This window comes from Rhinoderma darwinii, chromosome 4 (genome assembly GCF_050947455.1).
Source record: "Rhinoderma darwinii isolate aRhiDar2 chromosome 4, aRhiDar2.hap1, whole genome shotgun sequence".
Classification (NCBI taxonomy): domain Eukaryota; kingdom Metazoa; phylum Chordata; class Amphibia; order Anura; family Rhinodermatidae; genus Rhinoderma; species Rhinoderma darwinii.
The window spans coordinates 166,171,829-166,199,730 of record NC_134690.1 but is presented as its reverse complement, the minus strand read 5'-3'; the positions used below and the strand labels follow the sequence as shown (position 1 = coordinate 166,199,730).

Below are 27,902 nucleotides of genomic sequence, written 5' to 3'. Positions count from 1 at the left end.
GAGGCCATGGCTAGAGATAATAACGGCTGGGAAATGAATTTACAAGAGTTTTATAGATCAGCGGGTGTCTTACATTCAGAGAGATCCAACAATCAGCTCTATGGGGGAACACTGTCAGGAAATTGCAAACAGTGGGGGAGACTAACTAAGCAAAATGCACCTGAATTCTGGTAGAAATTGCGTTAAAAAGAGGCGTACATGGCATACGTTCAATTTCTTATGTGTTGTAGACACTTTTTACACCCCACTCGACAATGTCTAGGAAAAGGGGTGTGGATAAGAGTCATAAAAAGTGGCAGATTTAATAACAGCGTGCAACATTTTTTCGGAAAAAAATATTGATGTTAAGTGTTCCAGCCATGAGGTGGCGTAAGGAAGGGTAAAGTGCTAAGAAGTTGTGAAAGATACGCTAAATGTGTCAGGCAGCTGGCACCACTGGGGTAAATGTGGATTGAATCCTGTCTACAGTTGGGACAGAATTAATAAATCTGCCCACAGCTCTTACTGATGGGTCATAGATGCACAGATCCTCTTGGGTATTGCTCAGCATAAGACACAAGTGTAACTCTAGGAGGTGTATATATATATATATATATATATATATATATATATATATATATATGCTGTGTGCTATGACAATGATCTCTTGACAGATAGTAGAGAAATCACTGGCATGACGGGCTGGCATTTTTACAAGAGATGGATGGTTCACATTTTAGTATTAACGTTTGGTTATTATACTATACAATATATTACGCTCTTTTCTGCACAAAGGAAAATTTATTATTCACAAAAAAATAGTTCAGAGGGGGAGGGGCTTCTTTTCTCTAGATGTTAATGATAGATATAGTCTGATGGAGAAAGGCTGCGGCAGGTGCATCTCACTCAGGGGCAGCAGCGGGCAGATCCAGTGACCACTCCTTAGTTCTATCCTCCAGGACATCTGGAAGTCTCCGGCTGTGATGGGAGGTCCAGTGTGTGGCTTCAAAGCTTCTTAGAGACCTGTGGATAGAGGATCAGGTTACACAGAGCAGACAGGTACTGTGGCATTTACACAGAATGTCATATATTCTATTATAAATATTGATTCAATTGGGTAATTCTGGCATTGCACTGCAAAGAAAATGGGGATCAGGCCAACCATGTTTTTGAGATTGGTGGGGCTCTCAGTGGTCACCAATCCCACTATAATGGCATGTCTAGTTGTGATCCCATAGTTGTATATCAGTACAAAACCCTCTTAAAGGGGTTGTACAAGAATCAAAAATTATGATCTATCCCCAGAATAGGTGATCATTTCCTTATGGTTAGGGCCCCACCGCTGGGACCTCCACTGATTATTAGAACGGGGATCCTGAATCCCCCGCTCGATTCAATGTCCTCGTCTTTGAGCAGTGAGGAGGATATTGAATAGAGCGGCGGTCGAGCATGCGTTCTGCTGCTCCATTCAAAGTCTATGGGAATGGTGGAAACAGCTGAGTGTAGGGCTCATCTGTTTCTGTAATTTTCATAGACATTGAATGGAACAGGTGGCTCCCTCTGTACCCCGTTGGCCCCCTGCGAAAACTCGCAGGGTGCTGATGGTTGCAATGGCAACCAGGAAGCCTAGCAACAGCTTCCTGGTTGCCAAGTACGGGAGCCTATTAGGTCCTGCCCAAGGCAGGACGTAATAGGCTTAACTGTCGGTTGTAAAATTAGAGTTAGGGCTTATTCAGACGAACGTGTAATACGTGTGTGCTACGCGCGTGATTTTCACGTGCCTCGCACGGACCTATGTTAGTCAATGGGGCCGTTCAGACAGTCCGTGATTTTCACATAGCGTGTGTCCGCTGCGTAAAACTCACGACATGTCCTATATTTGTGCGTTTTTTGCGCATCATGCACCCATTGAAGTCAATGGGTGCGTGAAAATCACGCGCACCACACGGAAGCACTTCCGTGGCACGCGCATGATTCGCGCAACAGCAGTAAAAACTATGAATATAAACAGAAATGCACCACGTACAAACAGAGTGTCATAATGATGGCGGCTGTGCGAAAATCACGCAGCCGCGCATCATACGCTGCTGACACATGGAGCTGTTATGTACCTTTTGCGCGCGCAAAACGCTTGTGTGAATCCGGCCTAGGACAAAGTAATGAGACACATAAATCCTTCCCAGTTCCACATACCTTGCCAGTAGGATCTGCCGGTAATACCAGGGCTGTTCTTGGATTATGACTCAGGACACTGTAGGTTGGGTCTCTTCTCCACATTTTCATTTGTCCAGCGAGCAATTTAAAATTTTTGTTTGTTCTTGAAGTTCTTTTTTAAATAAGTAACTAGTAATAATTCTCCTGCGTGTAATGTTTTCATTGGTTACAGAAAGATTAGTTGGAACATCTTTTCAGCAGGAGCTTTATGGCTGTTAAGTTTTTAGGTGGCACATACCTTGCCAGCATTGCGCCCAGTCTATGGTGTGGAGCTAGACTGCTCAGGATTTGCCTGCCATACATCCTGGCTTCGGGGCAGCGGTCCTGTAAAGATTGAACTACAGCCGGTATTGCCCTATCTGTGATCCCTTTCCTACCAGACAGGAAAAAGTCTGGGCCCATTCTGTCCAGCAAACCTACAAGGTGCTTGACTGTGGTGGATCTGACTTTGCTGTTGTTGTGGCAGAGTCCTCCCTCTATTAGGGCTGTCAGAGCGCGACCTGGGCTGACATTTTCCACCATTGATGTCAGAGCGCTGTCCACTGCTTGACGGATAAAGGTGTTGGATTCCCCGGCCTTGTGTAGCAACACCCGGACAGTTTGCTGGAGGTCGCAGTCCATGTTCGCCTGCAATATTGTGAACATCATGTCCAGGCACTTGATCGCTGCGAGGGACACTGCAGATCTCAGGTTGGTCACTTCCTTCATTACTGCTGTCCTCAGGTCTTGTATTATTAGAACAGCAGCTTCAGGATGGACCGATATCAAGGATGAGATGGTGTCAATGCCTCGAATCTTTTTCTCCCAGTCCTCGTCTTCCAGCAGGATTAAGGCGTCAGCAACGGTCATCTTGGACTGGGACATCTTCTTTAGTTGTTTATTGTGCGTTGCTTTATGGCTTTGGACTGCATGATGACTTGATGATGGTCCTATAGATGGTAATACAGATGTCTTCTTCCTCTCGGGTGCAGGAGGCTCATCATGCTGGTTCCGGTGATGTAAATGGGGATTGTTATACTGCACCAAACTCACAGGTGTTATTTTTGGTAAAGGTTTGGATGGATACGCCTGGAGAGAATTCCTCCCATTGTTCATATTCCTGAGTTCTTCCAAGGTCTTTTCCGCCGCTGCAATATACTTTTTATATCTTGGGACAGTTTCCTTGGTGACCTCTTTTTCTGTGGCTTTTTTGGGCCTTTTAGGTGGTTCTGGGGTGTTAGGGATTTTCCAACCCAGTTTTTTTCCAAAGTCGCCAGATGGCGGATTTTTGTCAGGGATTCTCAATTGAAGATTGCTGGTCAACCTGGCCAGCACTCTCTGAGCCGCCACATCCCGGTAGTCAGCAAAGTTGTCACCTAGGCTGTACTTCTGATTCATGCCATAACAGATGGGAGAAATATCTGAGAGGTCAGAATCTGAGCTGGATGTTACTGAGCTACTACAGCCAGAGGAGTCTTCTGCCCACATCTTCCAAAAAATTCTGTAAAACACTTGGTGCGCACACCAATATCACTGCTTCTCTCTGTAGGGAAAGTCCAGCAATGTACAGAGCACTGAGCAAGCAAAGTTCTAATACCATAGTTTCACCATGACGCTTCTATGACATCAGCCAGACCTGTAGAACTTTTCCCTTAAAGGGCCATTGACTCAAAAATAGACTAATATGTTTAATATTGTTCACAAGTAAAACACCTAACAGGACAAGTACTGGATACAAATATTTACTGTTTTAATTGTTGTAAAATGTTTTGGGGGAAGATTTATTTATTATCAGCCAATATTTATTTTATTATCACCCATTTCAGAATAGCGGAGCTCTTATTGCAACATTTACTATACCTTATTTTTCCTGTACATCTTCAGTGCTGCAAGTAATTGACTTAACCTCTTCCCGCAAATCAGTGTTACTGTACGTCCCTTTTAGCGGTGCATTCCCGCAAATGGGCGTACAGTAACGCCCTGAGGATGAAGCGGGCACAGGAGCTGACATCCCGCTGCAACACAGTTCTCTCAGATCGCCGCCGTTTAACCCCCTTAAATGCCGCTGTCAATAGCGACATGGGCATTTAAGTGATTGACACAGAGGGAGGGGGCTCCATCTGTACCCCGTTGGCCTCTTGCAAAAAATCGCAGGGTGCCGATGGTTGCAACGGCAACCAGGAAGCCTAGCAAAAGCTTCCTGGTTGCCAAGTACGGGAGCCTATTAGGTCCAGCCCAAGGCAGGATGTAATAGGCTTAACTGTCAGTTGTAAAATGAGAGTTAGGGCTTATTCAGACGAATGTATAATACGTCCGTGCTACACGCGTGATTTTCACGCGCGTCGCACGGACCTATGTTAGTCAATGGGGCCGTTTAGACTGTCAGTGAATTTCACGCAGCGTGTGTCCGCTGCGTGAAACACACGACATGTCCTATATTTCACAGTTTTTCGCGCATCACGTACCCATTGAAGTCAATGGGTGCGTGAAAACTGCGCACGGCCCACGGACGCACTTCAGTAGTCAAAGCTATGAATGAAAACAGTAAAGCACCACATGCTTTTCTGTTTACAAACATAAAAACAAAGTGTCATAATGATGCCACGCAGCCACGCATCATATGCTGATGACACACGGACCTTTTGTGGACCTTTGTGGACCTTTTGCGCATGCAAAACACGCACGCTCGTGTGAATCCGGCATTACAATACACTGCACTACATAAGTACATACAGAAGTAGTGCAGTGTATTGTACTGGCGATCAGAAGATCAGATCTTCAATTCCCCAAGTATGTGTAAAATAAAAAGTAAATAAAAGTTTTATGTAATAAAAACAATAATCGCCGTTTCCCTGATCAAGCCCTTTATAATTAGAAAAAAATGAAACAAAAACCCCAAAAAACTGTACATAATAGGTATCGTCGTGTTCGTATCGGCGTGACCTATAAAAATATCATATTACTTATCCCTCACGGTGAACACCGTAAAAAAATACAATAAAAAACATGGCAGAATTTCCTTTTTTGGTTACGTTGTTTCAAAAAAAATTGAATAAATAGTGATCAAAAAGTCGCCCGTACCCCAACATGGTACCAATAAAAACGACAGTTTGTCACGCAGAAAAACAAGCCCTCGCACAGCTCCGTAGACAAAAAAATACAAAACATATAAAAACAATATAAATTTGGTATTGCCATAATCGTATCGAAGCGCAGAATAAAGTAAATATGTTGTTTATACTGCACAGAGAACACCGGTAAATATTTATAAAAAAAAGTGAGAGCATTTCTGTTTTTTGGTCTCCTCACCTCCCAAAAAATAGAATAAAAACTGATCAAAAAAAATCGCACGTACCCCAAAATGATACTAATAAAAACGACAGCTCGTCCCATAAAAATCAAGCACTGACACGGCTCGTCAACGGAAAAATAAAAAGCTATGACTCTCGGTGTTATCAGTTGGGGGCGTGTCCTTACACAGACTGACAATGTCCAATCAGTGCTGAGACTGTGTTGGGACACGCCCCTTTGACAAGGGGAATGGTAACACCCAGTTGTCAGCTTATTCATACGCTGCTATGAAGAATAACAGAGGAACAGCACAACGTAGAGTTCTAAAAAATATTTTCTAGAATTGTGATTTTATGGGGAATAAAAGTATTTAATAAAATAGTCATAACAGGAAAGATATAGTAATAGCACAAGCTCTAGATGTATTCAGTATCCAAATGATAGAAAGACAATAAATAGCATCTATAAGGGTCCTTATAGTCTAGAGTAGTGGTCTCCAAGCTGTGGTTCTCCAGCTGTCAAGGCATGCTGGGAGTTGTAGTTTCCCAAAAGCTGGAGAACCACAGATTGACGATCACTGGTTTGGAGCATTGGGTCAGTGGTGGGAAGCAGCAGAACTATATTGAAAGGCTCTTTGCAGGAAATAAGGTTTCTCAGGAGACAACCTGTAATCAGGAGGCCATGGCTAGAGATAATAACGGCTGGGAAATGAATTTACAAGAGTTTTATAGATCAGCGGGTGTCTTACATTCAGAGAGATCCAACAATCAGCTCTATGGGGGAACACTGTCAGGAAATTGCAAACAGTGGGGGAGACTAACTAAGCAAAATGCACCTGAATTCTGGTAGAAATTGCGTTAAAAAGAGGCGTACATGGCATACGTTCAATTTCTTATGTGTTGTAGACACTTTTTACACCCCACTCGACAATGTCTAGGAAAAGGGGTGTGGATAAGAGTCATAAAAAGTGGCAGATTTAATAACAGCGTGCAACATTTTTTCGGAAAAAAATATTGATGTTAAGTGTTCCAGCCATGAGGTGGCGTAAGGAAGGGTAAAGTGCTAAGAAGTTGTGAAAGATACGCTAAATGTGTCAGGCAGCTGGCACCACTGGGGTAAATGTGGATTGAATCCTGTCTACAGTTGGGACAGAATTAATAAATCTGCCCACAGCTCTTACTGATGGGTCATAGATGCACAGATCCTCTTGGGTATTGCTCAGCATAAGACACAAGTGTAACTCTAGGAGGTGTATATATATATATATATATATATATATATATATATATATATATATATATATATATATATATGCTGTGTACTATGACAATGATCTCTTGACAGATAGTAGAGAAATCACTGGCATGACGGGCTGGCATTTTTACAAGAGATGGATGGTTCACATTTTAGTATTAACGTTTGGTTATTATACTATACAATATATTACGCTCTTTTCTGCACAAAGGAAAATTTATTATTCACAAAAAAATAGTTCAGAGGGGGAGGGGCTTCTTTTCTCTAGATGTTAATGATAGATATAGTCTGATGGAGAAAGGCTGCGGCAGGTGCATCTCACTCAGGGGCAGCAGCGGGCAGATCCAGTGACCACTCCTTAGTTCTATCCTCCAGGACATCTGGAAGTCTCCGGCTGTGATGGGAGGTCCAGTGTGTGGCTTCAAAGCTTCTTAGAGACCTGTGGATAGAGGATCAGGTTACACAGAGCAGACAGGTACTGTGGCATTTACACAGAATGTCATATATTCTATTATAAATATTGATTCAATTGGGTAATTCTGGCATTGCACTGCAAAGAAAATGGGGATCAGGCCAACCATGTTTTTGAGATTGGTGGGGCTCTCAGTGGTCACCAATCCCACTATAATGGCATGTCTAGTTGTGATCCCATAGTTGTATATCAGTACAAAACCCTCTTAAAGGGGTTGTACAAGAATCAAAAATTATGATCTATCCCCAGAATAGGTGATCATTTCCTTATGGTTAGGGCCCCACCGCTGGGACCTCCACTGATTATTAGAACGGGGATCCTGAATCCCCCGCTCGATTCAATGTCCTCGTCTTTGAGCAGTGAGGAGGATATTGAATAGAGCGGCGGTCGAGCATGCGTTCTGCTGCTCCATTCAAAGTCTATGGGAATGGTGGAAACAGCTGAGTGTAGGGCTCATCTGTTTCTGTAATTTTCATAGACATTGAATGGAACAGGTGGCTCCCTCTGTACCCCGTTGGCCCCCTGCGAAAACTCGCAGGGTGCTGATGGTTGCAATGGCAACCAGGAAGCCTAGCAACAGCTTCCTGGTTGCCAAGTACGGGAGCCTATTAGGTCCTGCCCAAGGCAGGACGTAATAGGCTTAACTGTCGGTTGTAAAATTAGAGTTAGGGCTTATTCAGACGAACGTGTAATACGTGTGTGCTACGCGCGTGATTTTCACGTGCCTCGCACGGACCTATGTTAGTCAATGGGGCCGTTCAGACAGTCCGTGATTTTCACATAGCGTGTGTCCGCTGCGTAAAACTCACGACATGTCCTATATTTGTGCGTTTTTTGCGCATCATGCACCCATTGAAGTCAATGGGTGCGTGAAAATCACGCGCACCACACGGAAGCACTTCCGTGGCACGCGCATGATTCGCGCAACAGCAGTAAAAACTATGAATATAAACAGAAATGCACCACGTACAAACAGAGTGTCATAATGATGGCGGCTGTGCGAAAATCACGCAGCCGCGCATCATACGCTGCTGACACATGGAGCTGTTATGTACCTTTTGCGCGCGCAAAACGCTTGTGTGAATCCGGCCTAGGACAAAGTAATGAGACACATAAATCCTTCCCAGTTCCACATACCTTGCCAGTAGGATCTGCCGGTAATACCAGGGCTGTTCTTGGATTATGACTCAGGACACTGTAGGTTGGGTCTCTTCTCCACATTTTCATTTGTCCAGCGAGCAATTTAAAATTTTTGTTTGTTCTTGAAGTTCTTTTTTAAATAAGTAACTAGTAATAATTCTCCTGCGTGTAATGTTTTCATTGGTTACAGAAAGATTAGTTGGAACATCTTTTCAGCAGGAGCTTTATGGCTGTTAAGTTTTTAGGTGGCACATACCTTGCCAGCATTGCGCCCAGTCTATGGTGTGGAGCTAGACTGCTCAGGATTTGCCTGCCATACATCCTGGCTTCGGGGCAGCGGTCCTGTAAAGATTGAACTACAGCCGGTATTGCCCTATCTGTGATCCCTTTCCTACCAGACAGGAAAAAGTCTGGGCCCATTCTGTCCAGCAAACCTACAAGGTGCTTGACTGTGGTGGATCTGACTTTGCTGTTGTTGTGGCAGAGTCCTCCCTCTATTAGGGCTGTCAGAGCGCGACCTGGGCTGACATTTTCCACCATTGATGTCAGAGCGCTGTCCACTGCTTGACGGATAAAGGTGTTGGATTCCCCGGCCTTGTGTAGCAACACCCGGACAGTTTGCTGGAGGTCGCAGTCCATGTTCGCCTGCAATATTGTGAACATCATGTCCAGGCACTTGATCGCTGCGAGGGACACTGCAGATCTCAGGTTGGTCACTTCCTTCATTACTGCTGTCCTCAGGTCTTGTATTATTAGAACAGCAGCTTCAGGATGGACCGATATCAAGGATGAGATGGTGTCAATGCCTCGAATCTTTTTCTCCCAGTCCTCGTCTTCCAGCAGGATTAAGGCGTCAGCAACGGTCATCTTGGACTGGGACATCTTCTTTAGTTGTTTATTGTGCGTTGCTTTATGGCTTTGGACTGCATGATGACTTGATGATGGTCCTATAGATGGTAATACAGATGTCTTCTTCCTCTCGGGTGCAGGAGGCTCATCATGCTGGTTCCGGTGATGTAAATGGGGATTGTTATACTGCACCAAACTCACAGGTGTTATTTTTGGTAAAGGTTTGGATGGATACGCCTGGAGAGAATTCCTCCCATTGTTCATATTCCTGAGTTCTTCCAAGGTCTTTTCCGCCGCTGCAATATACTTTTTATATCTTGGGACAGTTTCCTTGGTGACCTCTTTTTCTGTGGCTTTTTTGGGCCTTTTAGGTGGTTCTGGGGTGTTAGGGATTTTCCAACCCAGTTTTTTTCCAAAGTCGCCAGATGGCGGATTTTTGTCAGGGATTCTCAATTGAAGATTGCTGGTCAACCTGGCCAGCACTCTCTGAGCCGCCACATCCCGGTAGTCAGCAAAGTTGTCACCTAGGCTGTACTTCTGATTCATGCCATAACAGATGGGAGAAATATCTGAGAGGTCAGAATCTGAGCTGGATGTTACTGAGCTACTACAGCCAGAGGAGTCTTCTGCCCACATCTTCCAAAAAATTCTGTAAAACACTTGGTGCGCACACCAATATCACTGCTTCTCTCTGTAGGGAAAGTCCAGCAATGTACAGAGCACTGAGCAAGCAAAGTTCTAATACCATAGTTTCACCATGACGCTTCTATGACATCAGCCAGACCTGTAGAACTTTTCCCTTAAAGGGCCATTGACTCAAAAATAGACTAATATGTTTAATATTGTTCACAAGTAAAACACCTAACAGGACAAGTACTGGATACAAATATTTACTGTTTTAATTGTTGTAAAATGTTTTGGGGGAAGATTTATTTATTATCAGCCAATATTTATTTTATTATCACCCATTTCAGAATAGCGGAGCTCTTATTGCAACATTTACTATACCTTATTTTTCCTGTACATCTTCAGTGCTGCAAGTAATTGACTTAACCTCTTCCCGCAAATCAGTGTTACTGTACGTCCCTTTTAGCGGTGCATTCCCGCAAATGGGCGTACAGTAACGCCCTGAGGATGAAGCGGGCACAGGAGCTGACATCCCGCTGCAACACAGTTCTCTCAGATCGCCGCCGTTTAACCCCCTTAAATGCCGCTGTCAATAGCGACATGGGCATTTAAGTGATTGACACAGAGGGAGGGGGCTCCATCTGTACCCCGTTGGCCTCTTGCAAAAAATCGCAGGGTGCCGATGGTTGCAACGGCAACCAGGAAGCCTAGCAAAAGCTTCCTGGTTGCCAAGTACGGGAGCCTATTAGGTCCAGCCCAAGGCAGGATGTAATAGGCTTAACTGTCAGTTGTAAAATGAGAGTTAGGGCTTATTCAGACGAATGTATAATACGTCCGTGCTACACGCGTGATTTTCACGCGCGTCGCACGGACCTATGTTAGTCAATGGGGCCGTTTAGACTGTCAGTGAATTTCACGCAGCGTGTGTCCGCTGCGTGAAACACACGACATGTCCTATATTTCACAGTTTTTCGCGCATCACGTACCCATTGAAGTCAATGGGTGCGTGAAAACTGCGCACGGCCCACGGACGCACTTCAGTAGTCAAAGCTATGAATGAAAACAGTAAAGCACCACATGCTTTTCTGTTTACAAACATAAAAACAAAGTGTCATAATGATGCCACGCAGCCACGCATCATATGCTGATGACACACGGACCTTTTGTGGACCTTTGTGGACCTTTTGCGCATGCAAAACACGCACGCTCGTGTGAATCCGGCATTACAATACACTGCACTACATAAGTACATACAGAAGTAGTGCAGTGTATTGTACTGGCGATCAGAAGATCAGATCTTCAATTCCCCAAGTATGTGTAAAATAAAAAGTAAATAAAAGTTTTATGTAATAAAAACAATAATCGCCGTTTCCCTGATCAAGCCCTTTATAATTAGAAAAAAATGAAACAAAAACCCCAAAAAACTGTACATAATAGGTATCGTCGTGTTCGTATCGGCGTGACCTATAAAAATATCATATTACTTATCCCTCACGGTGAACACCGTAAAAAAATACAATAAAAAACATGGCAGAATTTCCTTTTTTGGTTACGTTGTTTCAAAAAAAATTGAATAAATAGTGATCAAAAAGTCGCCCGTACCCCAACATGGTACCAATAAAAACGACAGTTTGTCACGCAGAAAAACAAGCCCTCGCACAGCTCCGTAGACAAAAAAATACAAAACATATAAAAACAATATAAATTTGGTATTGCCATAATCGTATCGAAGCGCAGAATAAAGTAAATATGTTGTTTATACTGCACAGAGAACACCGGTAAATATTTATAAAAAAAAGTGAGAGCATTTCTGTTTTTTGGTCTCCTCACCTCCCAAAAAATGGAATAAAAACTGATCAAAAAAATCGCACGTACCCCAAAATGATACTAATAAAAACGACAGCTCGTCCCATAAAAATCAAGCACTGACACGGCTCGTCAACGGAAAAATAAAAAGCTATGACTCTCGGTGTTATCAGTTGGGGGCGTGTCCTTACACAGACTGACAATGTCCAATCAGTGCTGAGACTGTGTTGGGACACGCCCCTTTGACAAGGGGAATGGTAACACCCAGTTGTCAGCTTATTCATACGCTGCTATGAAGAATAACAGAGGAACAGCACAACGTAGAGTTCTAAAAAATATTTTCTAGAATTGTGATTTTATGGGGAATAAAAGTATTTAATAAAATAGTCATAACAGGAAAGATATAGTAATAGCACAAGCTCTAGATGTATTCAGTATCCAAATGATAGAAAGACAATAAATAGCATCTATAAGGGTCCTTATAGTCTAGAGTAGTGGTCTCCAAGCTGTGGTTCTCCAGCTGTCAAGGCATGCTGGGAGTTGTAGTTTCCCAAAAGCTGGAGAACCACAGATTGACGATCACTGGTTTGGAGCATTGGGTCAGTGGTGGGAAGCAGCAGAACTATATTGAAAGGCTCTTTGCAGGAAATAAGGTTTCTCAGGAGACAACCTGTAATCAGGAGGCCATGGCTAGAGATAATAACGGCTGGGAAATGAATTTACAAGAGTTTTATAGATCAGCGGGTGTCTTACATTCAGAGAGATCCAACAATCAGCTCTATGGGGGAACACTGTCAGGAAATTGCAAACAGTGGGGGAGACTAACTAAGCAAAATGCACCTGAATTCTGGTAGAAATTGCGTTAAAAAGAGGCGTACATGGCATACGTTCAATTTCTTATGTGTTGTAGACACTTTTTACACCCCACTCGACAATGTCTAGGAAAAGGGGTGTGGATAAGAGTCATAAAAAGTGGCAGATTTAATAACAGCGTGCAACATTTTTTCGGGAAAAAATATTGATGTTAAGTGTTCCAGCCATGAGGTGGCGTAAGGAAGGGTAAAGTGCTAAGAAGTTGTGAAAGATACGCTAAATGTGTCAGGCAGCTGGCACCACTGGGGTAAATGTGGATTGAATCCTGTCTACAGTTGGGACAGAATTAATAAATCTGCCCACAGCTCTTACTGATGGGTCATAGATGCACAGATCCTCTTGGGTATTGCTCAGCATAAGACACAAGTGTAACTCTAGGAGGTGTATATATATATATATATATATATATATATATATATATATATATATATATGCTGTGTACTATGACAATGATCTCTTGACAGATAGTAGAGAAATCACTGGCATGACGGGCTGGCATTTTTACAAGAGATGGATGGTTCACATTTTAGTATTAGCGTTTGGTTATTATACTATACAATATATTACGCTCTTTTCTGCACAAAGGAAAATTTATTATTCACAAAAAAATAGTTCAGAGGGGGAGGGGCTTCTTTTCTCTAGATGTTAATGATAGATATAGTCTGATGGAGAAAGGCTGCGGCAGGTGCATCTCACTCAGGGGCAGCAGCGGGCAGATCCAGTGACCACTCCTTAGTTCTATCCTCCAGGACATCTGGAAGTCTCCGGCTGTGATGGGAGGTCCAGTGTGTGGCTTCAAAGCTTCTTAGAGACCTGTGGATAGAGGATCAGGTTACACAGAGCAGACAGGTACTGTGGCATTTACACAGAATGTCATATATTCTATTATAAATATTGATTCAATTGGGTAATTCTGGCATTGCACTGCAAAGAAAATGGGGATCAGGCCAACCATGTTTTTGAGATTGGTGGGGCTCTCAGTGGTCACCAATCCCACTTTAATGGCATGTCTAGTTGTGATCCCATAGTTGTATATCAGTACAAAACCCTCTTAAAGGGGTTGTACAAGAATCAAAAATTATGATCTATCCCCAGAATAGGTGATCATTTCCTTATGGTTAGGGCCCCACCGCTGGGACCTCCACTGATTATTAGAACGGGGATCCTGAATCCCCCGCTCGATTCAATGTCCTCGTCTTTGAGCAGTGAGGAGGATATTGAATAGAGCGGCGGTCGAGCATGCGTTCTGCTGCTCCATTCAAAGTCTATGGGAATGGTGGAAACAGCTGAGTGTAGGGCTCATCTGTTTCTGTAATTTTCATAGACATTGAATGGAACAGGTGGCTCCCTCTGTACCCCGTTGGCCCCCTGCGAAAACTCGCAGGGTGCTGATGGTTGCAATGGCAACCAGGAAGCCTAGCAACAGCTTCCTGGTTGCCAAGTACGGGAGCCTATTAGGTCCTGCCCAAGGCAGGACGTAATAGGCTTAACTGTCGGTTGTAAAATTAGAGTTAGGGCTTATTCAGACGAACGTGTAATACGTGTGTGCTACGCGCGTGATTTTCACGTGCCTCGCACGGACCTATGTTAGTCAATGGGGCCGTTCAGACAGTCCGTGATTTTCACATAGCGTGTGTCCGCTGCGTAAAACTCACGACATGTCCTATATTTGTGCGTTTTTTGCGCATCATGCACCCATTGAAGTCAATGGGTGCGTGAAAATCACGCGCACCACACGGAAGCACTTCCGTGGCACGCGCATGATTCGCGCAACAGCAGTAAAAACTATGAATATAAACAGAAATGCACCACGTACAAACAGAGTGTCATAATGATGGCGGCTGTGCGAAAATCACGCAGCCGCGCATCATACGCTGCTGACACATGGAGCTGTTATGTACCTTTTGCGCGCGCAAAACGCTTGTGTGAATCCGGCCTAGGACAAAGTAATGAGACACATAAATCCTTCCCAGTTCCACATACCTTGCCAGTAGGATCTGCCGGTAATACCAGGGCTGTTCTTGGATTATGACTCAGGACACTGTAGGTTGGGTCTCTTCTCCACATTTTCATTTGTCCAGCGAGCAATTTAAAATTTTTGTTTGTTCTTGAAGTTCTTTTTTAAATAAGTAACTAGTAATAATTCTCCTGCGTGTAATGTTTTCATTGGTTACAGAAAGATTAGTTGGAACATCTTTTCAGCAGGAGCTTTATGGCTGTTAAGTTTTTAGGTGGCACATACCTTGCCAGCATTGCGCCCAGTCTATGGTGTGGAGCTAGACTGCTCAGGATTTGCCTGCCATACATCCTGGCTTCGGGGCAGCGGTCCTGTAAAGATTGAACTACAGCCGGTATTGCCCTATCTGTGATCCCTTTCCTACCAGACAGGAAAAAGTCTGGGCCCATTCTGTCCAGCAAACCTACAAGGTGCTTGACTGTGGTGGATCTGACTTTGCTGTTGTTGTGGCAGAGTCCTCCCTCTATTAGGGCTGTCAGAGCGCGACCTGGGCTGACATTTTCCACCATTGATGTCAGAGCGCTGTCCACTGCTTGACGGATAAAGGTGTTGGATTCCCCGGCCTTGTGTAGCAACACCCGGACAGTTTGCTGGAGGTCGCAGTCCATGTTCGCCTGCAATATTGTGAACATCATGTCCAGGCACTTGATCGCTGCGAGGGACACTGCAGATCTCAGGTTGGTCACTTCCTTCATTACTGCTGTCCTCAGGTCTTGTATTATTAGAACAGCAGCTTCAGGATGGACCGATATCAAGGATGAGATGGTGTCAATGCCTCGAATCTTTTTCTCCCAGTCCTCGTCTTCCAGCAGGATTAAGGCGTCAGCAACGGTCATCTTGGACTGGGACATCTTCTTTAGTTGTTTATTGTGCGTTGCTTTATGGCTTTGGACTGCATGATGACTTGATGATGGTCCTATAGATGGTAATACAGATGTCTTCTTCCTCTCGGGTGCAGGAGGCTCATCATGCTGGTTCCGGTGATGTAAATGGGGATTGTTATACTGCACCAAACTCACAGGTGTTATTTTTGGTAAAGGTTTGGATGGATACGCCTGGAGAGAATTCCTCCCATTGTTCATATTCCTGAGTTCTTCCAAGGTCTTTTCCGCCGCTGCAATATACTTTTTATATCTTGGGACAGTTTCCTTGGTGACCTCTTTTTCTGTGGCTTTTTTGGGCCTTTTAGGTGGTTCTGGGGTGTTAGGGATTTTCCAACCCAGTTTTTTTCCAAAGTCGCCAGATGGCGGATTTTTGTCAGGGATTCTCAATTGAAGATTGCTGGTCAACCTGGCCAGCACTCTCTGAGCCGCCACATCCCGGTAGTCAGCAAAGTTGTCACCTAGGCTGTACTTCTGATTCATGCCATAACAGATGGGAGAAATATCTGAGAGGTCAGAATCTGAGCTGGATGTTACTGAGCTACTACAGCCAGAGGAGTCTTCTGCCCACATCTTCCAAAAAATTCTGTAAAACACTTGGTGCGCACACCAATATCACTGCTTCTCTCTGTAGGGAAAGTCCAGCAATGTACAGAGCACTGAGCAAGCAAAGTTCTAATACCATAGTTTCACCATGACGCTTCTATGACATCAGCCAGACCTGTAGAACTTTTCCCTTAAAGGGCCATTGACTCAAAAATAGACTAATATGTTTAATATTGTTCACAAGTAAAACACCTAACAGGACAAGTACTGGATACAAATATTTACTGTTTTAATTGTTGTAAAATGTTTTGGGGGAAGATTTATTTATTATCAGCCAATATTTATTTTATTATCACCCATTTCAGAATAGCGGAGCTCTTATTGCAACATTTACTATACCTTATTTTTCCTGTACATCTTCAGTGCTGCAAGTAATTGACTTAACCTCTTCCCGCAAATCAGTGTTACTGTACGTCCCTTTTAGCGGTGCATTCCCGCAAATGGGCGTACAGTAACGCCCTGAGGATGAAGCGGGCACAGGAGCTGACATCCCGCTGCAACACAGTTCTCTCAGATCGCCGCCGTTTAACCCCCTTAAATGCCGCTGTCAATAGCGACATGGGCATTTAAGTGATTGACACAGAGGGAGGGGGCTCCATCTGTACCCCGTTGGCCTCTTGCAAAAAATCGCAGGGTGCCGATGGTTGCAACGGCAACCAGGAAGCCTAGCAAAAGCTTCCTGGTTGCCAAGTACGGGAGCCTATTAGGTCCAGCCCAAGGCAGGATGTAATAGGCTTAACTGTCAGTTGTAAAATGAGAGTTAGGGCTTATTCAGACGAATGTATAATACGTCCGTGCTACACGCGTGATTTTCACGCGCGTCGCACGGACCTATGTTAGTCAATGGGGCCGTTTAGACTGTCAGTGAATTTCACGCAGCGTGTGTCCGCTGCGTGAAACACACGACATGTCCTATATTTCACAGTTTTTCGCGCATCACGTACCCATTGAAGTCAATGGGTGCGTGAAAACTGCGCACGGCCCACGGACGCACTTCAGTAGTCAAAGCTATGAATGAAAACAGTAAAGCACCACATGCTTTTCTGTTTACAAACATAAAAACAAAGTGTCATAATGATGCCACGCAGCCACGCATCATATGCTGATGACACACGGACCTTTTGTGGACCTTTGTGGACCTTTTGCGCATGCAAAACACGCACGCTCGTGTGAATCCGGCATTACAATACACTGCACTACATAAGTACATACAGAAGTAGTGCAGTGTATTGTACTGGCGATCAGAAGATCAGATCTTCAATTCCCCAAGTATGTGTAAAATAAAAAGTAAATAAAAGTTTTATGTAATAAAAACAATAATCGCCGTTTCCCTGATCAAGCCCTTTATAATTAGAAAAAAATGAAACAAAAACCCCAAAAAACTGTACATAATAGGTATCGTCGTGTTCGTATCGGCGTGACCTATAAAAATATCATATTACTTATCCCTCACGGTGAACACCGTAAAAAAATACAATAAAAAACATGGCAGAATTTCCTTTTTTGGTTACGTTGTTTCAAAAAAAATTGAATAAATAGTGATCAAAAAGTCGCCCGTACCCCAACATGGTACCAATAAAAACGACAGTTTGTCACGCAGAAAAACAAGCCCTCGCACAGCTCCGTAGACAAAAAAATACAAAACATATAAAAACAATATAAATTTGGTATTGCCATAATCGTATCGAAGCGCAGAATAAAGTAAATATGTTGTTTATACTGCACAGAGAACACCGGTAAATATTTATAAAAAAAAGTGAGAGCATTTCTGTTTTTTGGTCTCCTCACCTCCCAAAAAATGGAATAAAAACTGATCAAAAAAATCGCACGTACCCCAAAATGATACTAATAAAAACGACAGCTCGTCCCATAAAAATCAAGCACTGACACGGCTCGTCAACGGAAAAATAAAAAGCTATGACTCTCGGTGTTATCAGTTGGGGGCGTGTCCTTACACAGACTGACAATGTCCAATCAGTGCTGAGACTGTGTTGGGACACGCCCCTTTGACAAGGGGAATGGTAACACCCAGTTGTCAGCTTATTCATACGCTGCTATGAAGAATAACAGAGGAACAGCACAACGTAGAGTTCTAAAAAATATTTTCTAGAATTGTGATTTTATGGGGAATAAAAGTATTTAATAAAATAGTCATAACAGGAAAGATATAGTAATAGCACAAGCTCTAGATGTATTCAGTATCCAAATGATAGAAAGACAATAAATAGCATCTATAAGGGTCCTTATAGTCTAGAGTAGTGGTCTCCAAGCTGTGGTTCTCCAGCTGTCAAGGCATGCTGGGAGTTGTAGTTTCCCAAAAGCTGGAGAACCACAGATTGACGATCACTGGTTTGGAGCATTGGGTCAGTGGTGGGAAGCAGCAGAACTATATTGAAAGGCTCTTTGCAGGAAATAAGGTTTCTCAGGAGACAACCTGTAATCAGGAGGCCATGGCTAGAGATAATAACGGCTGGGAAATGAATTTACAAGAGTTTTATAGATCAGCGGGTGTCTTACATTCAGAGAGATCCAACAATCAGCTCTATGGGGGAACACTGTCAGGAAATTGCAAACAGTGGGGGAGACTAACTAAGCAAAATGCACCTGAATTCTGGTAGAAATTGCGTTAAAAAGAGGCGTACATGGCATACGTTCAATTTCTTATGTGTTGTAGACACTTTTTACACCCCACTCGACAATGTCTAGGAAAAGGGGTGTGGATAAGAGTCATAAAAAGTGGCAGATTTAATAACAGCGTGCAACATTTTTTCGGGAAAAAATATTGATGTTAAGTGTTCCAGCCATGAGGTGGCGTAAGGAAGGGTAAAGTGCTAAGAAGTTGTGAAAGATACGCTAAATGTGTCAGGCAGCTGGCACCACTGGGGTAAATGTGGATTGAATCCTGTCTACAGTTGGGACAGAATTAATAAATCTGCCCACAGCTCTTACTGATGGGTCATAGATGCACAGATCCTCTTGGGTATTGCTCAGCATAAGACACAAGTGTAACTCTAGGAGGTGTATATATATATATATATATATATATATATATATATATATATATATATATATATATGCTGTGTACTATGACAATGATCTCTTGACAGATAGTAGAGAAATCACTGGCATGACGGGCTGGCATTTTTACAAGAGATGGATGGTTCACATTTTAGTATTAGCGTTTGGTTATTATACTATACAATATATTACGCTCTTTTCTGCACAAAGGAAAATTTATTATTCACAAAAAAATAGTTCAGAGGGGGAGGGGCTTCTTTTCTCTAGATGTTAATGATAGATATAGTCTGATGGAGAAAGGCTGCGGCAGGTGCATCTCACTCAGGGGCAGCAGCGGGCAGATCCAGTGACCACTCCTTAGTTCTATCCTCCAGGACATCTGGAAGTCTCCGGCTGTGATGGGAGGTCCAGTGTGTGGCTTCAAAGCTTCTTAGAGACCTGTGGATAGAGGATCAGGTTACACAGAGCAGACAGGTACTGTGGCATTTACACAGAATGTCATATATTCTATTATAAATATTGATTCAATTGGGTAATTCTGGCATTGCACTGCAAAGAAAATGGGGATCAGGCCAACCATGTTTTTGAGATTGGTGGGGCTCTCAGTGGTCACCAATCCCACTTTAATGGCATGTCTAGTTGTGATCCCATAGTTGTATATCAGTACAAAACCCTCTTAAAGGGGTTGTACAAGAATCAAAAATTATGATCTATCCCCAGAATAGGTGATCATTTCCTTATGGTTAGGGCCCCACCGCTGGGACCTCCACTGATTATTAGAACGGGGATCCTGAATCCCCCGCTCGATTCAATGTCCTCGTCTTTGAGCAGTGAGGAGGATATTGAATAGAGCGGCGGTCGAGCATGCGTTCTGCTGCTCCATTCAAAGTCTATGGGAATGGTGGAAACAGCTGAGTGTAGGGCTCATCTGTTTCTGTAATTTTCATAGACATTGAATGGAACAGGTGGCTCCCTCTGTACCCCGTTGGCCCCCTGCGAAAACTCGCAGGGTGCTGATGGTTGCAATGGCAACCAGGAAGCCTAGCAACAGCTTCCTGGTTGCCAAGTACGGGAGCCTATTAGGTCCTGCCCAAGGCAGGACGTAATAGGCTTAACTGTCGGTTGTAAAATTAGAGTTAGGGCTTATTCAGACGAACGTGTAATACGTGTGTGCTACGCGCGTGATTTTCACGTGCCTCGCACGGACCTATGTTAGTCAATGGGGCCGTTCAGACAGTCCGTGATTTTCACATAGCGTGTGTCCGCTGCGTAAAACTCACGACATGTCCTATATTTGTGCGTTTTTTGCGCATCATGCACCCATTGAAGTCAATGGGTGCGTGAAAATCACGCGCACCACACGGAAGCACTTCCGTGGCACGCGCATGATTCGCGCAACAGCAGTAAAAACTATGAATATAAACAGAAAAGCACCACGTACAAACAGAGTGTCATAATGATGGCGGCTGTGCGAAAATCACGCAGCCGCGCATCATACGCTGCTGACACATGGAGCTGTTATGTACCTTTTGCGCGCGCAAAACGCTTGTGTGAATCCGGCCTAGGACAAAGTAATGAGACACATAAATCCTTCCCAGTTCCACATACCTTGCCAGTAGGATCTGCCGGTAATACCAGGGCTGTTCTTGGATTATGACTCAGGACACTGTAGGTTGGGTCTCTTCTCCACATTTTCATTTGTCCAGCGAGCAATTTTTAATTTTTGTTTGTTCTTGAAGTTCTTTTTTAAATAAGTAACTAGTAATAATTCTCCTCCGTGTAATGTTTTCATTGGTTACAAAAAGATTAGTTGGAACATCTTTTCAGCAGGAGCTTTATGGCTGTTAAGTTTTTAGGTGGCACATACCTTGCCAGCATTGCGCCCAGTCTAGGGTGTGGAGCTAGACTGCACAGGATTTGCCTGCCATACATCCTGGCTTCGGGGCAGTGGTCCTGTAAAGATTGAACTACAGCCGATATTGCCCTATCTGTGATCCCTTTCCTACCAGACAGGAAAAAGTCTGGGCCCATTCTGTCCAGCAAACCTACAAGATGCTTGACTGTGGTGGATCTGACTTTGCTATTGTTGTGGCAGAGTCCTCCCTCTATTAGGGCTGTCAGAGCGCGACCTGGGCTGACATTTTCCACCATTGATGTCAGAGCGCTGTCCACTGCTTGACGGATAAAGGTGTTGGATTCCCCGGCCTTGTGTAGCAACACCCGGACAGTTTGCTGGAGGTCGCAGTCCATGTTCGCCTGCAATATTGTGAACATCATGTCCAGGCACTTGATCGCTGCGAGGGACACTGCAGATCTCAGGTTGGTCACTTCCTTCATTACTGCTGTCCTCAGGTCTTGTATTATTAGAACAGCAGCTTCAGGATGGACCGATATCAAGGATGAGATGGTGTCAATGCCTCGAATCTTTTTCTCCCAGTCCTCGTCTTCCAGCAGGATTAAGGCGTCAGCAACGGTCATCTTGGACTGGGACATCTTCTTTAGTTGTTTATTGTGCGTTGCTTTATGGCTTTGGACTGCATGATGACTTGATGATGGTCCTATAGATGGTAATACAGATGTCTTCTTCCTCTCGGGTGCAGGAGGCTCATCATGCTGGTTCCGGTGATGTAAATGGGGATTGTTATACTGCACCAAACTCACAGGTGTTATTTTTGGTAAAGGTTTGGATGGATACGCCTGGAGAGAATTCCTCCCATTGTTCATATTCCTGAGTTCTTCCAAGGTCTTTTCCGCCGCTTCAATATACTTTTTATATCTTGGGACAGTTTCCTTGGTGACCTCTTTTTCTGTGGCTTTTTTGGGCCTTTTAGGTGGTTCTGGGGTGTTAGGGATTTTCCAACCCAGTTTTTTTCCAAAGTCGCCAGATGGCGGATTTTTGTCAGGGATTCTCAATTGAAGATTGCTGGTCAACCTGGCCAGCACTCTCTGAGCCGCCACATCCCGGTAGTCAGCAAAGTTGTCACCTAGGCTGTACTTCTGATTCATGCCATAACAGATGGGAGAAATATCTGAGAGGTCAGAATCTGAGCTGGATGTTACTGAGCTACTACAGCCAGAGGAGTCTTCTGCCCACATCTTCCAAAAAATTCTGTAAAACACTTGGTGCGCACACCAATATCACTGCTTCTCTCTGTAGGGAAAGTCCAGCAATGTACAGAGCACTGAGCAAGCGAAGTTCTAATACCATAGTTTCACCATGACGCTTCTATGACATCAGCCAGACCTGTAGAACTTTTCCCTTAAAGGGCCATTGACTCAAAAATAGACAAATATGTTTAATATTGTTCACAAGTAAAACACCTAACCGGACAAGTACTGGATACAAATATTTACTGTTTTAATTGTTGTAAAATGTTTTGGGGGAAGATTTATTTATTATCAGCCAATATTTATTTTATTATCACCCATTTCAGAATAACGGAGCTCTTATTGCAACATTTACTATACCTTATTTTTCCTGTACATCTTCAGTGCTGCAAGTAATTGACTTAACCTCTTCCCGCAAATCAGTGTTACTGTACGTCCCTTTTAGCGGTGCATTCCCGCAAATGGGCGTACAGTAACGCACTGAGGATGAAGCGGGCACAGGAGCGGACATCCCGCTGCAACACAGTTCTCTCAGATCGCCGCCGTTTAACCCCCTTAAATGCCGCTGTCAATAGCGACATGGGCATTTAAGTGATTGACACAGAGGGAGGGGGCTCCATCTGTACCCCGTTGGCCTCTTGCGAAAAATCGCAGGGTGCTGATGGTTGCAACGGCAACCAGGAAGCCTAGCAACAGCTTCCTGGTTGCCAAGTACGGGAGCCTATTAGGTCCAGCCCAAGGCAGGATGTAATAGGCTTAACTGTCAGTTGTAAAATGAGAGTTAGGGCTTATTCAGACGAATGTATAATACGTTCGTGCTACACGCGTGATTTTCACGCGCGTCGCACGGACCTATGTTAGTCAATGGGGCCGTTTAGACTGTCAGTGAATTTCACGCAGCGTGTGTCCGCTGCGTGAAACACACGACATGTCCTATATTTCACAGTTTTTCGCGCATCACGCACCCATTGAAGTCAATGGGTGCGTGAAAACTGCGCACGGCCCACGGACGTACTTCAGTAGTCAAAACTATGAATAAAAACAGTAAAGCACCACGTGCTTTTCTGTTTACAAACATAAAAACAAAGTGTCATAATGATGCCACGCAGCCACGCATCATATGCTGATGACACACGGACCTTTTGTGGACCTTTGTGGACCTTTTGCGCGTGCAAAACGCGCACGCTCGTGTGAATCCGGCCTTACAATACACTGCACTACATAAGTACATACAGAAGTAGTGCAGTGTATTGTACTGGCGATCAGAAGATCAGATCTTCAATTCCCCAAGTATGTGTAAAATAAAAAGTAAATAAAAGTTTTATGTAATAAAAACAATAATCGCCGTTTCCCTGATCAAGCCCTTTAGAATTAGAAAAAAATGAAAAAAAAAACAAAAAACTGTACATAATAGGTATCGTCGTGTTCGTATCGGCGTGACCTATAAAAATATCATATTACTTATCCCTCACGGTGAACACCGTAAAAAAATACAATAAAAAACATGGCAGAATTTCCTTTTTTGGTTATGTTGTTTCCAAAAAAATAGAATAAATAGTGATCAAAAAGTCACCCGTACCCCAACATGGTACCAATAAAAACGACAGTTTGTCACGCAGAAAAACAAGCCCTCGCACAGCTCCGTAGACAAAAAAATACAAAACATATAAAAACAATATAAATTTGGTATTGCCATAATCGTATCGAAGCGCAGAATAAAGTAAATATGTTGTTTATACTGCACAGAGAACACCGGTAAATATTTATAAAAAAAAGTGAGAGCATTTCTGTTTTTTGGTCTCCTCACCTCCCAAAAAATGGAATAAAGACTGATCAAAAAAATCGCACGTACCCCAAAATGATACTAATAAAAACGACAGCTCGTCCCATAAAAATCAAGCACAGACACGGCTCGTCAACGGAAAAATAAAAAGCTATGACTCTCGGAACACAATAATGCAAAACGACGGCCCAGACTAATTTACTAGTTCAGCAGTTCTTCACCTAAACCCCCTGGTCATCATTTGCAGGCCCCACTGATAGACCCTGTAAATGCAGCGGAAACTATGACATTTTGGGGTCTGTGCTACACATCGGGCTAGTGAAGACGTCAAAAGATTAGGCAATGCTGGAGTGCGGATATTTTGTACAATACCAGGGACCCCCTTTAGAAGTGCGAGTCCTGCACCCAAAAATCTGGCCTGTGCATAAAGGATTGGTTGAAAGCGTACGTCACTATCCATGGATAATTAATTTTATTATTAATTTACCCGATTATTACATCATCCTATTATGACCTGATGCACTCCGGCCAGCTTACATATACCCTGATGTACTCCACCCAGCTTACATATACCCTGATGTACTCCGCCCAGCTTACATATACCCTGATGTACTCCGCCCAGCTTACATATACCATGATGTACTCCGCACAGCTTACATATACCCTGATGTACTCCGTCCAGCTTACATATACCCTGATGTACTCCACCCAGCTTACATATACCCTGATGTACTCCGCCCAGCTTACATATACCGTGATGTACTCCGCCCAGCTTACATATACCCTGATGTACTCCTCACATATTACATATATCCTGATGTACTCCGCCCAGCTTACATATACCCTGATGTACTCCGTCCAGTTTACATATACCCTGATGTACTCCGCCCAGATTACATATACCCTGATGCACTCCGTCCAGCTTACATATACCCTGATGTACTCCACCCAGCTTACATATACCCTGATGTACTCCGCCCAGCTTACATATACCCTGATGTACTCTGCCCAGCTTACGTATACCCTGATGTACTCCACCCAGTTTACATATACCCTGATGTACTCCGCCCAGCTTACATATACCCTGATGCACTCCGTCCAGCTTACATATACCCTGATGCACTCTGTCCAGCTTACATATACCCTGATCTACTCCGCACAGCTTACATATACCCTGATGTACTCCGCCCAGCTTACATATACCCTGATGTACTCCGCCCAGCTTACATATACCCTGATGTACTCCGCCCAGCTTACATATACCCTGATGTACTCCGCCCATCTTACATATACCCTGATGTACTCCGTCCAGCTTACATATACCCTGATGCACTCCGCCCAGTTTACATATACCATGATGTACTCTGCCCAGCTTACATGTACCCTGATGTACTCCGCCCAGTTTACATATACCCTGATGTACTCCGCCCAGCTTACATATACCCTGATTTTCTCCGCCCAGCTTACATATACCATGATGTACTCCACCCAGCTTGCATATACCCTGATGTACTCCACACATATTACATATACCCTGATGTACTCCGCACAGCTTACATACAGCCTGATGTACCCGCACATATTACATATACCCTGATGTACTCCTCACAGCTTACATATACCCTGATGTACTCCGCACATATTACATATATCCTGATGTACTCCGCACAGATTACATATACCCTGATGTACACCTCACAGCTTACATATACCCTGATGTACTCCGCCCAGCTTACATATACCCTGATGTACTTCGCCCAGCTTACATATACCATGATGTACTCCGCCCAGCTTACATATACCCTGATGTACTCCGCATTACTTACATATACCCTGATGTACTCCTCACAGCTTACATATGCCCCCACATTAAAAACTGAAACACCGGTAAAACACTAAACAAAACTATTACCTGTTAAGGATCTGCCAGGCACAGCTTCTGTATCCACGCCCATAGGTAATCAGTCTGCACTTGCTTCTATGTCTGTGAGACTGACTCCATCTTCCACCACTCAGGATGGCAGGCTTAGGAGTGGGAGAGCCTATCACAGCCTGGCCAGACGGAGCTAGCTCCCGCCCTCTGTCTATTTATAACTGCCTTTCCTGTTCCTCCTTGCTTGTGATTCTTCTCTGTTGGTTTCCTGGCCCTGCTGCAGCTTCTTGAACCATTTGACCCTGCTTCATATTGACCCTGGCTTACTGACTACTCTCCTGCTCTGCCTTTTGTACCTTGTGCACTCCTGGTTTGACTCGGCTTGTTCACTACTCTCCTGCTCTGCGTTTGGTACCTCGTACACTCCTGGTTTGACTCGGCTTGTTCACTACTCTCCTGCTCTGCGTTTGGTACCTGGTACACTCCTGGTTTGACTCGGCTCGTTCACCACTCTTGTTGCTCACGGTGTTGCCGTGGGCAACTGCCCCTTTTCCCTTGCTTCTGTGTACCCTTGTCTGTTTGTCTGTCGGGCACTTATTGAGCGTAGGGACCGTCGCCCAGTTGTACCCCGTCGCCTAGGGCGGGTCGTTGCAAGTAGGCAGGGACTGAGTGGCGGGTAGATTAGGGCTCACTTGTCTGTTTCCTTACCCCCATCATTACATTACCAAGCAATATCTGTGCTCCAAAAGCCAAATGGCGCTCCTTCTGGGCCTGGCAGTGTGCCCAAACAGCAGTTTATGATCACCTATGGGGCTTTACTGTACTCTGGAGAACTGCTTAACCCCTTTGCGCACCCTGATGGGCCATTAGGTTGGTCCCCTCCGACAGCTCATCGCCCCCCCACCCCGGAGTGAGATCGGGGGTGTGACAACGGGTGTTATGTCAGCCCAGGAGCCTAATGAAGGCCCCCAGGGCTGCCTTTACTCTGCCTCTGCTAAGCCCCTCCTGTGGCAGGGCTTAACAGATGACTGTAAAAATGATGATATACTGCAATACATTAGTATTGCAGTATATTGTACCAGCGATCTAACGATTGCTGTTTCAACTCCCCTAGGGGATCTAATACAGTGTGTGAAAAAAGTAAAAAAAAGATTTTACTAATGAAAAAAAATAATATATTAGAATTTAAAAAAAAAAACTTTTACCATTTTCCCCCTAAAGTAATGTCAAAAAGTAAACAAAATTGGCATCGCTGCGTCCGTAAAAGTCTGAACTATTACAATATAGTGTTATTTAATGCGCACGGTAAACGCCGTAACAAAATTGAAACCGCCAAAATCGCTGTTTTTTGGTCAACTTAGTTTTAAAAAATATTTTTATAAAATGTGATCAAAAAGTTCTACGTACCAAAAAATTATACCGTTAAAAATATAGCTCGTCCCGCAAAAAATAAGCCCTCACACCGCTCAATCGGTGAAAAAATAAAAAAGTTACAGCTCTCAGAATGTGGCGACACAAAACATTTTCTTCTTTTTAACAAAAAGTTTATTGTCAATAAAAGAATTGAGTATATTGAGCCACAGAATAAAGATAATTTGTCATTTTTACACGGAGAAAGCCGTAAAAACGAAACCCAAAAAACAATTGAGGAATCTACGTTTTTTCCATTTTCAGCCCGCAAAGAATTGTTTATTTCCGTTTCCCAGTACATTATATGGAACTATAAATGAAAAGAAACTACAACTCCTCCTGCATAAAATAAGCCCTCACACCACTCTATTGACGGAAAAATAAAAAAGTTATGGCTCTTGGAATGCGGGGAGTAAAAAACGAAAATCAAAAAATGGCTTCGTCCCGAAGGGGTTAACAATTTATGGGGTGTGCGTCTCCAGTGGTACAAGCTGGACACAACACATTGGGCTCTGAAATAGCATATCTGTGGAAAATGGCAATTTGCAATCTGCGACATCTACTGTGCACTAATTTCTGCAAAACCTGTGGGGTCAAAAATGCTCAGTACACTTCTAGATGAATTCCTTGAGGGGTGTAGTTTCCTAAATGGGGTCACTTCTCAGGGGTTTTCACTGTACTGGTACCTCAGCGCAATGCAACATGGCGCAAAAAATCTATTT

General features: G+C 43.8%; 5 protein-coding genes across 5 annotated transcripts in view; 1 reads left to right on the top strand and 4 right to left on the bottom strand.

Annotated features, from left to right (window-relative positions):
- LOC142760925 (voltage-gated delayed rectifier potassium channel KCNH1-like) overlaps nt 1–27,902 on the top strand; it is a 49,063-nt gene that overhangs the window by 9,250 nt on the left and 11,911 nt on the right. The window lies entirely within an intron of this gene.
- LOC142760924 (TOG array regulator of axonemal microtubules protein 1-like) lies at nt 772–3,774 on the bottom strand. The gene is made up of 2 exons (XM_075864099.1): nt 2,173–3,774; nt 772–1,002 (listed from the first exon to the last, which is right to left on the bottom strand). The coding sequence occupies exon 1, from the start codon at nt 3,658–3,660 to the stop codon at nt 2,371–2,373; it is 1,290 nt and encodes a 429-aa protein (XP_075720214.1). The 5' UTR covers nt 3,661–3,774; the 3' UTR covers nt 772–1,002; nt 2,173–2,370.
- LOC142760923 (TOG array regulator of axonemal microtubules protein 1-like) lies at nt 6,926–9,928 on the bottom strand. Its single transcript, XM_075864098.1, has 2 exons — nt 8,327–9,928; nt 6,926–7,156 (listed from the first exon to the last, which is right to left on the bottom strand). Exon 1 carries the CDS (start codon nt 9,812–9,814, stop codon nt 8,525–8,527), a length of 1,290 nt encoding a protein of 429 aa, XP_075720213.1. The 5' UTR covers nt 9,815–9,928; the 3' UTR covers nt 6,926–7,156; nt 8,327–8,524.
- On the bottom strand, nt 13,066–16,069 carry LOC142760922 (TOG array regulator of axonemal microtubules protein 1-like). The gene is made up of 2 exons (XM_075864096.1): nt 14,468–16,069; nt 13,066–13,297 (listed from the first exon to the last, which is right to left on the bottom strand). Exon 1 carries the CDS (start codon nt 15,953–15,955, stop codon nt 14,666–14,668), a length of 1,290 nt encoding a protein of 429 aa, XP_075720211.1. The 5' UTR covers nt 15,956–16,069; the 3' UTR covers nt 13,066–13,297; nt 14,468–14,665.
- Nucleotides 19,214–22,164, bottom strand: LOC142760921 (TOG array regulator of axonemal microtubules protein 1-like). The gene is made up of 2 exons (XM_075864095.1): nt 20,615–22,164; nt 19,214–19,444 (listed from the first exon to the last, which is right to left on the bottom strand). Exon 1 carries the CDS (start codon nt 22,100–22,102, stop codon nt 20,813–20,815), a length of 1,290 nt encoding a protein of 429 aa, XP_075720210.1. The 5' UTR covers nt 22,103–22,164; the 3' UTR covers nt 19,214–19,444; nt 20,615–20,812.

Bases quoted from the DNA above. Each gene is read 5' to 3' on its own strand.
- LOC142760921 (XM_075864095.1), bottom strand. From the start codon at position 22,102: ATGTGGGCAGAAGACTCCTCTGGCTGTAGTAGCTCAGTAACATCCAGC.
- LOC142760922 (XM_075864096.1), bottom strand. From the start codon at position 15,955: ATGTGGGCAGAAGACTCCTCTGGCTGTAGTAGCTCAGTAACATCCAGC.
- LOC142760924 (XM_075864099.1), bottom strand. From the start codon at position 3,660: ATGTGGGCAGAAGACTCCTCTGGCTGTAGTAGCTCAGTAACATCCAGC.
- LOC142760923 (XM_075864098.1), bottom strand. From the start codon at position 9,814: ATGTGGGCAGAAGACTCCTCTGGCTGTAGTAGCTCAGTAACATCCAGC.